The 13261-nt window shown below is 46.2% G+C and overlaps 1 protein-coding gene across 1 annotated transcript in view; it reads right to left on the bottom strand.

The window, feature by feature from the left end:
* MAN1C1 (mannosidase alpha class 1C member 1) overlaps positions 1-12859 on the bottom strand; it is a 287547-nt gene extending 274688 nt beyond the window's left edge. Inside the window, exon 1 of the mRNA XM_060784442.2 lies at positions 11873-12859. Within this exon, the coding sequence (XP_060640425.2) occupies positions 11873-12331 (459 nt within the window). The 5' untranslated portion in view covers positions 12332-12859. The remainder of the gene's footprint in view (positions 1-11872) is intronic.
* Positions 12860-13261: the final 402 nt, after the last annotated feature.

Genomic DNA, 13261 nt, shown 5'->3' on the forward strand with positions numbered 1-13261 from the left:
AATGCTGTACTAGATCATGTGTCAAGTGTTAATACATATCTAGATGCTAAATCCTTCACATTTGGTCCGTTAAATTATAGGGAAATAAACCCAAGGTACATTAGGAGCAATTTACTGACACTAAGGCCTGCTAAAAAATAACGCTACAAGAACCAAGTGTTATATTATTAACTAGCTGTCCCCTGCCATGTGTTGCTGTGGCCCAGTCTGTTGATCTGGAAAATAAAGTAATGAGAATGGGTTGGTTTCTAATATTTGTAATTTCTTTATGCTTATGGGTAAACAGTATTTCTTGCTGTTTCTTTGTCAGTGTTGATGTGGAGAGTGTCTGGTTTGCCCACCCTTGAAGATGCAAGATATCATTGTCCTTCTTTAAGGGTCCCTTTCAAATCTATGGTACTATATCTGTGTGTGTGTGAATCCTATCTATAGCTGGATGGCTCTTTGTCAGGAGGACTTTGATTACGTTTTCTTGCCCTGATGAAGGGAGTTGGACTGGATGGCCTTAAGTATTTTCTGATAGTCATGGGGGTTCTGTGTGGGAAGTTTGCCCCGATTCTGTCGTTTGTGGGGTTCAGAATGCTCTTTGATTATAGGTGAACTGTGAATCCCAGTGACTACAACTCCCAAATGTCAAGGTCTATTTTCCCCAAACTCCATCTGTGTTCATACTTGGGCGTATTGAGTGCTTGTGCCAAGTTTGGTCCAGATCCATCATTGTTTGAGTCCACAGTGCTCTCTGAGTGTAGGTGAACTACAACTCCCAAACTCAAGGTACCAAACCCTTCCAATATTTTCTGTTGGTCATGGAGGTTCTGTGTGCCAAGATTGGTTCAATTCCATCATTGGCAGAGGCAGCCCTAAGTAATTTTCAACGGTAAGCAAACAGTATTTTGCCCCCCCCCCAACCAATCACTGATATATAATTTCTGTTTGTCGTGGGAGTTCTGTGTGCCATATCTGGTTCAATTCCATCATTGATGGAGTTCAGAATGCTCTTTGATTGCTTTAGTCCTGGGACGCTTTCAATGGGATAAATGAATGAGTAACCTTCCCTCCCAAGTGTGCAAGAAACTTGAGAGATGCACAAGACCTCCTTCAATTCTCCGCTGAGAACAACAACGCAGTAAGCAGGCATGGCTAATCCCACTTGTGATGGGACTCTATAAAGAAAACTCACGCCCTGGGAGTATTTTGTCTGGCTGCCTGGCGGATAGCAGAATTTTAACATCATTGACGTATTTTCTTTGCAAGGTCTGATCAAAATCACAGTATCCAAAGGAGCATTATGCTACAAAGTGTGGGGAGGGGGGTCAATATTGCCATTTGCCACCCTCAATTTAATTCTGTTATGTCTTGACTTTTCTTGTAAGTTCAACGTAAGATGCTTGATGGAGTGACTGAACTAGCAAATTTAGACTGTCATTGTCAGTTATATATATTTTATGAACTAGAATCCACTGCCAACCTGAGGTTTGCTTTGACTTGGAGGGCTTCTGTGGCCGCACTGCATCTGTAGGGTCTTTGGCTAACTAGGTCACCAATCACCCTGCAAAATTTTCAATGTATTCAGCCACTGTGGGCACCAAGCCAAAGACTGTCCTCCGTTGCATGTGTGAAACTCACAGTGACAAGGGAGACCGCTTGGAGTCTAACATACACAAATCAGTAAAATCTGCTCTATTGTTGCTTCTCCTCAAGGGGTGGATGCCAGCATACCATATAATGGGAGGGAGGCCCTACACCAGGCATGGGCAGACTTTGGCCCTCCAGGTGTTTTGGACTTCAACTCCCACAACTCCTAACAACCAACATCACCATTTCTAAGTCAAAGGACCAGCATTGTCATTAGACAGCTCCAAGGCCATGTGGCCAGCATGACTACATGGAGTGCCGTTACCTTCCTGCCAAAGCGATACCTATTGATCTATTCACATTTGCATGTTTTTGAACTCCTAGGTTGGCAGAAGCTGGGGCTAACAGCGGGAGCTCACCCCGCTCCCAAAATTCGAACCACCAATCTTTCAGTCAGCAAGTCCAGCAGCTCAGCAGTTTAACCCACTGCGCCATCAGGGGGGGGGGCATTTCATCATTTATCATTTCATTATGATATCGCTATTTTTAGTTCTTAGTTTGCTTTGTTGTTTATATAGTTATCCTATCTTTGTGTTGGTTTTGTACTGTGACTTATTTTTGGTAAGTCTCCCCGAGTCCTGTTTGGAGAGGGGGTGGGATATAAAGATTATTATTATTTTACTGACACAAAAGCATAGCAAATGAGATCTATATGCTGGATTCTGTATCAAAAAATCACAAGTTGAACACTTCCCAAGCATCTAGGACTGTGTGATTTACTACTACTATTATTAATAATAATAATATTATTAGAAACACAACATTAGTATACAGCAAACAAGATCGCTATGCTTGCTGTTGTATTGGATCACATGTCAGACACTTCCCAAGTATGATGTATCCCTTAGGACTGTGTGATGTATCAGCGAATAATGTGTGCAGATCCGAGTAGGGTGGCCTTTTGCAGCTGGCAGATGGTAATTTTGTCAGTGCAAATTGTGTTTAAGTGCAGGCCAAGGTTTTTAGGCATTGCACCCAGTGTGTCGATCACCTTTACTGGCTTGTGCCATAGTCTTTGCAGTTTGATCTTTAAATCTGCATATTGTGTCAGCTTTTCCAGTTGTTTCTCTGCAATCCTGTTGTCACCTGGGATTGCGACACCGATGAGCCATACTTTGTTTTTTAACACGATTGAGGGGTCAGGAGTATTATACTCCAAAACTCTGTCTGTCTGAATCCAGACTATTATTATTATTATTATTATTATTATTATTATTAAAGCTATTTGAAAAGCTAGTGAATTGAAGAACAGGATGGAGACTTAAGGGAACAGAACAAAAGACACATGTAACTGTTTTGTTGTTCATTCGTTCCCGACTCTTCGTGACCTCATGGAACATCCCACGCCAGAGCTCCCTGTTGGCCGTCACCTCCCCCAGCTCCTTCAGAGTCAAGCCGGTCACTTCAAGGATGCCATCCATCCATCTTGCCCTTGGTCGTCCCCTCTTCCATTTTCCTTCCATTTCCCCCAGCATGATTTATTTATTTATTTACTATGTTTCTATACTGCCCTTCTCAGCCCGAGGGCGACACAGGGCGGTTTACAAAACTGGCACAATTCAATGCCACAATAATATAAACAGTTTAGCATATAAACATCCTTAAAATTCCATAAATAATAAAATCAATAAGACATAAAAATAAATCCTCCATATCTAATTTCCAGAATTTTTACCCGATTGCAATTGTCCAGCCATTCCGAGGTCAAGTAATTATTTACTACATTGCACTTGAGAAAGCCTGCTCACAAAGCCAGGTTTTGACTTTTTTTTTTTTGGAATGTTAGGGGAGTGGGAGTCGATCTAATATCTCTGGGGAGGGCATTCCATAGCCGAGGGGCCACCACTGAAAAGGCCCTCTCGTCCCTACCAACCGAAACTGTGAAGAAGGCGGGACAGAGAGCAGGGCCTCTCCAGAAGATCTTAAATTCCTGGATGGTTCATAAGGAAAGATACATTCGGACAGATAAGCAGGGACAGAACCATTTAGGGCTTTATAGGCTAAAGCCAGCACTTTGAATTGTGCTCAGTAGCAGACTGGCATCCAGTGGAGCTGGCGCAACAAAGGAGTTGTGTGCTCCCTGATTGTCTTCTCTAAGCTTTCCTGTCTCCTCAAGATGTTGCCAAAGTACTTCAACTTTGTCTCTAATATACTTCCCTCAAATGAGCAGTCTGGCTTTATATCCTGAAGTATGGACTGGTTGGATCTTCTCACAGTCCAAGGCACTCTCAGAACTTTCCTCCAGCACCACAGTTCAAAAGCATCGATCTTCCTTCGCTCAGCCTTCCCTATGATCCAGCTTTCACATCCGTAGGTTCTTTTATTTATCGTGTCAGGAGCAACCAGACATTTGTATTACATTTTTTAACAAAGCAAGCAAACAGACAAAACACAAAGTTTGCAAGCTTGGTAGTTGACTAAATGTCCTTTGACCAGTATCTGGCCACTTGGAGTGCCTCTGGTGTTGCTGCAAGAAGGTCCTCCATTGTGCATGTAGCAGGGCTCAGGTTGCATTGCAGCAGGTGGTCAGTGGTATGCTCTTCTCCACACTCGCATGTCGTGGATTCCACTTTGTAGCCCCATTTCTTAAGGTTGGCTCTGCATCTCGTGGTGCCAGAGCGCAATCTGTTCAGCACCTTCCAAGTCGCCCAGTCTTCTGTGTGCCCAGGAGGGAGTCTCTCATGTGGTATCAGCCATTGATTGAGGTTCTGGATTTGAGCCTGCCACTTTTGGACTCTTGCTTGCTGGGTGTTCCAGCGAGTGTATCTGTAGATCTTAGAAAACTATTTCTTGATTTAAGTCGTTGACGTGCTGGCTGATACCCAAACAAGGGATGGGCTGGAGATGTCACTGCCTTGGTCCTTTCACTATTGGCTGCTACTTCCCGGCGGATGTCAGGTGGGGATGTCAGGTGGTGCAATACCGACTAAACAGTGTAGTTTCTCCAGTGGTGTGGGGCACAGACACCCTGTGATAATGCGGCATATCTCATTAAGAGCCACATCTACTGTTTTAACGTGGTGAGATGTGTTCCACACTGGACATGCATACTCAGCAGCAGAGTAGCATAGTGCAAGGGCAGATGTCTTCACTGTGTCTGGTTGTGATCCCCAGGTTGTGCCAGTCTGCTTTCGTATGATATTGTTTCTAGAACCCACCTTTTGCTTGATATTCAGGTAGTGCTTCCTGTAGGTCAGAACACGGTCCAAAGTGACTCCCATAGTCCGTAGGTTTTGTTTTGTTTTTTTGTCGTGTCAGGAGCATCCTGTTGTGAGAGAATTCGCTGTCTGCAAGGACGTTGCCCAGGGGACGCCCGGATGATTTTTAATGTTTTATCATCCTTGTGGGAGGCTTCTCTCATGTCCCCGCATGAGGAGCTGGAGTTGATAGAGGGAGCTCAACCATCTCTCCCCGGATTTGAACCTGCGACTGGTGGCACAGTGGGTTAAAGCCCTGTGCTGGCAGTCTGTAGGTGACTATGGGGAATAACATTGCTTTAACTATGCCGATCTTCGTTGCCAGTGTGATGTCTCTACTCTTCACTATTTTATCGAGATTGGACATTGTTGTCCTCTCAAGAATCTGTGGCCATGCAAAAATAACACAGATTTTCAAAAAATTAATGTACAATAAAGCTGCCTGCAGGTAGCTCTTGTTAACTTCTTCTGCCACACTATAGTTTATGGTCTGCTTAACTTCAAAAGCCTTCAGAATCTTCTTCACCAGAGGCAAACAGTGGAGATAAACCACTGACTCTCCAGTTGCAGATCTCTGGCATTTGTATACACAAGTAGCATGAGGAGGGAGGAAAGAACTCAAAGGCAACAGGGCAGGGAAGGTCACAAAAGTGCACAGGGATATGAAAGTTAAGAAGGTTTTTTTTGTCATGTCAGGAGCAACTTGACAAACTGCAAGTCGCTGCTGGTGTGAGAGAATTGGCCATCTGCAAGGACGTTGCCCAGGGGACGCCCGGATGTTTTGATGTTTTATCATCCTTGTGGTAGGCTTCTCTCATGTCCCCGCATATGGAGCCCCCGGTGGCGCAGTGGGTTAAACCCCTGTGCTGGCAGGACTGAAGACCGACAGGTCGCAGGTTCAAATCCGGGGAGAGGCGGATGAGTTCCCTCTATCAGCTCCAGCTCCACATGCGGGGACATGAGAGAAGCCTCCCACAAGGATGATAAGAACATCAAATCATCCGGGCGTCCCCTGGGCAATGTCCTTGCAGACAGCCAATTCTCTCACACCAGAAGCAACTTGCAGTCGCTCCTGACACGACAAAAAAAAAGTCCCCGCATGAGGAGCTGGAACTGATAGAGGGAGCTCATCTGCCTCTCCCCGGATTCGAACCTGCGACCTGTCGGTCTTCAGTCCTGCCAGTACAGGGGTTTAACCCACTGCGCCACCAGGGGTTAAGAAGATGCAAATGAGTTAAGAAGATGCAAATGAGCCAGAAATTAAACGAGAGGAGAGATGCTTGACGGAATAGGAAAACCAAGAAGTACAGCATGTATATTTCGTAACATCTGGGAGCAGCTTCAACTGAAGTTTTAAAATCAAAATTGTGATGCAACTTCTGAAAATCCAAACGTTGCTTCCTCCTCACAAATAAATAGCATCAATGACACAACAGTGGAGCCAATTCTATCTTCGCACAGAAAGTCAGCCTGACATGATAAAGAAACGAGAGTGCGTGTGTTGAAGAGGAAAAGAGAACCAAAGACAGGAAAAGTAATGGAGCCCTAAGAGGCAGGAGAGGGATAATGGAAAAGGAAAAAAGTAACTCAAGCCGCAAACCATTCAAGGCAGAACAAGCATTAAGTACTATGAATGCATAGACGGCAAGGCTCCAATTGTGTGCACACTTACTGACATAGGAGAAAGTACTGCGGAAAGGAAGGGAATCTATTTCTCAGAATATACACAAGGGATGAACTGTAAGTATCAACTGTAAGAAGCCCTCGGTGGCACAATGGGTTAAACCAGTGTTCCTCAACCTTCCTAATGCTGCAACCCCTTAATACAGGTCCTCATATTGTGGTGACCCCCAACCATAACATTATTTTCATTACTACTTCATAACTGTTATTTTGCTACTGTTCTGAATCGTAATGTAAATATCTGATATGCAGGATGCATTATCACTCAGTGGACCAAATTTGGCAAACCAGATACGCCCAAATTTCACATATCAACTCTAACTGACCATTGTAAAGATCTGAAAGACTGGTATCACCTTATGCAGCTGGAACCGCCAGTGGCACAATGGGTTAAACTAGTGGTTCTCAACCTTCCTAATGCCGCAAACCCTTAACACAGTTCCTCATCTTGTGGTGACCCCCAACCATCCAATTATTTTAATTGATATTTCACAACTGTAATTTTGCTACTGTTATGAATCCTGATGTAAATACATGACATGCAGGATGTATTTTCATTCACTGGACTAAATTGGGCACAAATACCCGATATGCCCAAATTTGAATGCTGGCAGGGGTGGTGGGTGGGTTGATTTTGTCATTCGTGAGTTGTACTTGCTAGGATTTATAGTTCACCTACAATCAAAGAGCATTCTGAACTCCATCAAAGATGGAATTGAACCAAACTTGGCACACAGAACTCCCATGTCCAACAGAAAAGACTGGAAGGGTTTGGTGGGCATTGACCTTGAGTTTGGGAGTTGTAGTTCACCAACATCCAGAGAGCACTGTGGACTCAAACAATGATGGATCTGGACCAAACTTGGCACAAGCACTCAAAACGCCCAAATATGAACACAGATGGAGTTTGGGGGGAAATAGACCTTGCCATTTGGGAGTTGTAGTCACTGGGATTCACAGTTAACCTACCATCAAAGAGCTTTCTGAACCCCACGAACAACAGAATTGGGGCAAACAGAACTCCCATGACCAACAGAAAATACTGTGTTTTCTTGTGGTCTTTGATGAGCCCCCTGAGACCTCCCTCGCAACCCCCAGGTTGAGAAACACTGGGTTAAACCCTTATGCCGGCAGGACTGCTGGCTGAAAGGTCAGCAGTTCGAATCCAGGGACCAGGGTGAGCTCCCATCTGTCAGCTCCAGCTTCCCATACAGGGACATGGGAGAAGTCTCCCACATGATGGGAAAACATCTGGGTGTCCCGTGCGCAATGTCCTTGCAGACAGCCAATTCTCTCACACCAGAAGTGACTTGCAGTTTCTCAAGTCACTCCTGACATGAAAAAAACTCTATCTGTATAACCTTAAGATGCATATCGAGGACATGAAGGAGTAATAGGAAAGACTGCCCAGAAAAGGGGGGGGGGGGCAAAGTTTAGAATAGAAAAAGGTACGTGGGCAACTGTAGGATTCAATGGGTAGAAAAGGTACCCGATTACGGTAATATGTTGGAAATTATAACTTAAGAAAGGATGAAAAACCAGTTGATGGCAATAAACAACTTAAATAGCATTTACGAGGCATTCACAATGTTAACAGCTACAAATTACCAACCCACACAGCATACACTAGGACTTGAAAGAAAGGATGAAATGAAAGAAGGAAAAGGAGGAAAAGGAGGAAGATGGAGGGGAAGAAAGGAAGGAGGGAGGAAGTAAAAAAGGAAGGGAGGAAAAGAAAAAAGAAAGAAAGGAGGGAGGGAAGATAGAAGGACAGAAAGCAGGAAACGGATGGATGGAGGGAGGGAGGGAAGAAGGAAGGAAGGAAGGAGGAAAAGGAGGGGGAAAAGAAAGATGGAAAGAAAGGTAGGGAGGAAAGGAGCAAAAGAAGAAAGAAAAGATGGAATGAAAGAAGGAAAAGGAGGAAGATGGAAGGAAAGAAAGAAGGGAGGGAGGAAGTAAGGAAGGAAATGAGGAAAAGGAAAAAAAGAAGGAAGGAGGGAGGAAAGAAAGATGGAAGGACAGAAAGCAGGAATGAAGGCACAGAGGGGGAAGGAAAGAAGGAAGGAAGGAGGAAAAGGAAAAAAAGAAGGAAGGAGGGAGAGAAGATGGAAGGACAGAAAGCAGGAATGGGGGCAGGGAGGGGTAGGAAAGAAGGAAGGAAGGAGGAAAAGGAGGGGGAAAGAAAGATGGAAAGAAAGGGAGGGAGGGAGGAAAGGAGCAAAAGAAAGAAAGAAAGGTTGGAATGAAAGAAGGAAGGAAGGAAGAAAAGGAGGGGGGAAAGAAAGATGGAAAGAAAGGGAGGAAGGAAAGGAGCAAAAGGCGAAAGAAAGGTTGGAATGAAATAAGGAAGGAAGGAGGAAGGAAGGAGGAAAAGGAGGGGAAAAAGAAAGATGGAAAGACAAGGAGGAAGGGAGGAAGGAAGGAAAGGAGCCAAAGAAGAAAGAAAGGATGGAATGAAAGAAGGAAGATGGAAGTAAAGAAAGGAGAGAGGGAGGAAGTAAGGCAGGAAAGAAAGCAGGAAAAAAAGGAAAGGAGAGAGGGAGGGAAGCAATTGCCCAGGGGTAAAAAGCTAAGTATATAATAGAAAAGTGTACATGGGCAACTGTATGATTCAATGGGCAGAAAGGGTACCTAAAAGGGAAAATGTTGGAAATCATAACTTAAGAAAGGATGAAAAACTGGTTGGTGGTAATACACAACTTAAATAGCATTTACGATGCATTCACAATGTTAACAGCTACAAATTACAAACCCACACAGCATACACTCAAGCATGGATGCTTTGAAGCCGTTGAAAACATATTGAAAGGTTTTCGTCGAGTCTATAATGGTATCCGATAAGTCTAAGGCACGAAACATTTCTAAGTAATGTGCTTCGTTTGTACTCTCACTCCCACCCTTTCCTCATCCTTGTAAGAAATCTCATTTACGAAAGCCCTCATGGATCCAGAGCAAGGAATTATTCAGACCAAAAGAGACACACAAGAGGATGCTGAAGAGGTATATTTGTGGCGAAGCAATCATAAGGGAGAAGGGACCATGGAGAGGTGAATGGGGATTAAAAGCAGGAGAAGATCGGAGGCAGAGTTCAATCATGCAAGTTTCTGCCAGTTTGACAGGGTTCAGCCCTGGCAGAAAGCAAGCATCCCTCTGCAGAAGCAACCTGTCCCTGTTTACGGACCTGTTCTGCAGGATTTGGAGGTAGCCAAACAAGAGTTGTTCAACCCTCTTCCTGCAGCCTTATTATGGCTGAAGGTTGTACTATGAGCATCTTAAGGAAGGCTAGACTTCTCATAGGTGTTCTGTGGATGAGCCATTCACAGTTTTGCCCATCGCTCAGATCCTCAGTCTCTCTCCAATCTGGAGAGAGACTGAGGAGCGGAGAGGTGAAGGAACTGACTGAATCTCTCAGGAAGTATATGCGGATACAGCAGGTCTGGGCAAACTTTGGCTCTCCAGGTCTTTTGGACTCCAACTCCCACAATTCCTAACAGCCTCAGGTCTCTTCCTTTTCCCCCTCAGCCGCTTAAGGAAGGAAAGAAAGCCGAAAAAGGAAAAGAAGAAAAGGAAATAAGGAAAGGAGGAAAAGAAGAAAAGAAAGGAAAGGACGGAGGGGGAAGGAAGAAAAGGAGGAAAAGAAGAAAGGAGAGAGAGAGGAAAGAAGGAGGGAAAGGAAGCGGTAAGAAAGATGGAAGGAATGAAAGGAGGAAAGGACGCAAGGGAGAAGTAAGGAAGGAAAGGAAGGAGGGAAGAATGGAGGAAAATAAAAAAGTTCAAAGGAAAGAAAGAAGGGAGGGAAGAAGTAAGGAAGGAAAAAAGCAGGGAAAGGAGGGATAAAAAGGAAGTAAAGAAAGAGGGAAAGGAGGGGGAAAGAAAGATGTAAGAAAAGAAGGAAAGAAAGAAAGGACAAAAGGAAGGAAGGAAGAGGAGAATGGAGGAAAAGAAGAAAGGAGAGGGGAAGTAAGGAAGGAAAGGAAGGAAAAGAAAAGGATGGAAGGAAAGCAAGGAGGAAGTGAGGTAGGAAAGGAGGAAATGAAGGAAAGAATGAAAGAGGGAAAGGAGGGAGGAAGTAAGGAAGGAAAGGAGAAAAAGAAGAAAGACAGGAGAAAAGGAAGAAAAGGAGGAAGCAAAGAAAGAAAGAGGGAAAAGATGGGGGAAAGAAAGATGGAAGGAACAAATGAAAGAGGGAAAGGAGGGAGGAAGTAAGGAAGGAAAGGAGGAAAAGAAGAAAGACAGGAGGAAGGGAAAAAGGAGGAAGTAAAGAGGGGGAAAAGGAAAGATGGAAGGCAAGAATGAAAGCGGGAGAAAGTAAGGAAGGAAAGGAGGAAAAGAAGAAAGACAGGAGGAAAGGAAAAAGGAGGAAGTAAAGAATGAAAGAGGGAAATGAGGGAGGAAGTAATGAAGGAAAGAAGGAAAAGAAGAAAGACAGGAGGAAGGGAAAAAGGAGGAAGTAAAGAAAGAGGGGGAAAAGGAAAGATGGAAGGCAAGAATGAAAGCGGGAGAAAGTTAGGAAGGAAAGGAGGAAAAGAAGAAAGACAGGAGGAAAGAAGAAAGACAGGAGGAAGGGGAAAATGGAGGAAGTAAAGAAAGAAAGAGGGAAAAGATGGGGGAAAGAAAGATGAAAGGAAAGAATGAAAGAGGGAAGAAGTAAGGAAGGAAAGGAGGAAAAGAAGAAAGACAAGAGGAAAGGAAGGAAGGAGGGAGGAAAAGAAGAAAGACAGGAGGAAAGGAAAAAGGGAGGAAGTAAAGAAAGAAAGTAAGAGGGAAAAGAGGGGGGAAGAAAGATGGAAGGAAAGAATGAAAGAGGGAGGAAGTAAGGATGGAAAGGAGGAAAAGAAGAAAGACAGGAGGAAAGGAAGGAAGGAGGGAGGGAAGAAGAAAGACAGGAGGAAGGGAAAAACGGAGGAAGTAAAGAAAGAGGGAAAAGTGGGGGGAAGAAAGATGGAAGGCAAGAATGAAAGAGGGAGGAAGCAAGGAAGGAAAGGAGGAAAAGAAGAAAGACAGGAGGAAGGGAAAAAGGAAGTAAAGAAAGAGGGGAAAGAAAGATGGGAGGAAAGAATGAAAGAGGGAGGGAGGAAGCAAGGAAGGAAAGGAGGAAAAGGGAGAAAGTAAAGAAAGAGGGGAAAGAAAGATAGAAGGAAAGAATGAAAGAGAGAAGAAGTAAGGAAGGAAAGGAGGAAAAGAAGAAAGACAGGAGGAAGGGAAAAAGGAAGTAAAGAAACAGGGGAAAGAAAGATGAAAGGAAAGAATGAAAGAGGGAGGAAGCAAGGAAGGAAAGGAGGAAAAGAAGAAAGTCAGGAGGAAAGGAAGGAGAAAGGAATGACAGGAGAGCGGTAGTCTGGCCCGGGGACACTCACCTGCCGGACTTGGAGTCGCCGTGCTCGGCTGAGGGGCTCCTCGGTGCCGGCGGCCCTCCTCCTTCCGAGCGGCGGGTGCCGGAGGCTGCGGCGGAACGCCTCGTAGTCGAAGCGGAAGGGGGCTCGGGTGTGGGGCAGGGCGGAGGCCGGGCGGGGGCGCCCTTCCTGGCGGGGCCCTTCCTCGCCTTCCCTCTCCTCCTCCTGGTCCTCCTGCTGCGGGGCCGGGGGTCCTCCGCGGGGGGAGGGGGCGGGCGTGGGGGCCGGCGTTTCCCCCCCTCCTCCTCCTCCGCCTCCTCCTCGTCGGGGCAGGAAGAGCCGCTTGACGCGGGAAGAGTCCGGGAGGAGGAAGAGAGCGCCGAAGCAGAGGGTCAGCAGCCCCGAGAGGAAGAGCAGGAAGAGGAAGCGCTGCGGGAGGCGCAGACCCAGCGCCGAGGAAGGCAGCGCCCGGAAGAGAGGCATCGCAAACAGCTGGGGAACTCAGCAGTCCGGTTCGTTGAGGGGAGGTCTGTTTATAAGGCTTCTCCTCTTCCTCCTCCTCCTTCAGGGCCCGCCTTCCTCCTTTCTTCCCTCCTCAGTCTCCTCCGGACGCGAGGCGCCGGTGATGCAGCACTCCTTCATTCTCCTGCTTCATTCTCTCTCTCCGCATTCAGCTGGATGATTCTCCTCTTCCTCGAGCGCGGAGCAGCCGCATCCTTCGGCTTGGCTCTGTTCCTTCAGGGCAAGGAGAGAGGCGCAGAGCCAACCCGGTGGCAAAGGCTGCTTTTGACCGCGCATGCAGCGCTTTCTCTCTCTTGCCTCTTTCTCTTTCCTTTTCCCCTCAGACTCTCCCTCAACGTCTCGGACTTTGGGCCCTGCTTGGAACTTTCCCCGCTCGGCAGCTCCACGCGCGGGAGAATGGAAATAGAAGTGTCTGTGGCCTCCCCTTCCTTCCCTCTCGGTGTCTCGCCTCAGACTGCGACAGCGGCAGCCGCTCCAACGAGGCCCCGCCTACGCCATCCCAAGCCCCGCCCCCATGGAAGGTTTTCCAATCCGACGCCACGCCTTCTCCTCCCCTTCCTTCTCGCTATTGGCTCACCACTCTCTCCTCGCCCCCTCCTCCTCCCCTTTTGGAGGCATCTTCTCTTTTTTTTTGTTTACCACCCAAACCCTTTGGAACCGAACGCGATTCGTTGCCAAGCTTTTCGCCTCTGATTGGCTGGGAAGAAGGCGAAAGGCTCCTTAAGGGAGAGGGAAACGTGTGTGAGGTTGCCCGCGTTGTTCAGAAAGAGGCACACACGTATTCCGCCTTGGTTAGACCATACCTGGGATATTGTGTCCAGTTCTGGCCACCACAATTGAAGAGAGATATTGTGGTTCTCAACCTGGGGTCCCCAGATGTTTTTGGCCTTC

The sequence above is a fragment of the Anolis sagrei genome, chromosome X (assembly GCF_037176765.1).
Source record: "Anolis sagrei isolate rAnoSag1 chromosome X, rAnoSag1.mat, whole genome shotgun sequence".
Lineage (NCBI taxonomy): Eukaryota > Metazoa > Chordata > Lepidosauria > Squamata > Dactyloidae > Anolis > Anolis sagrei.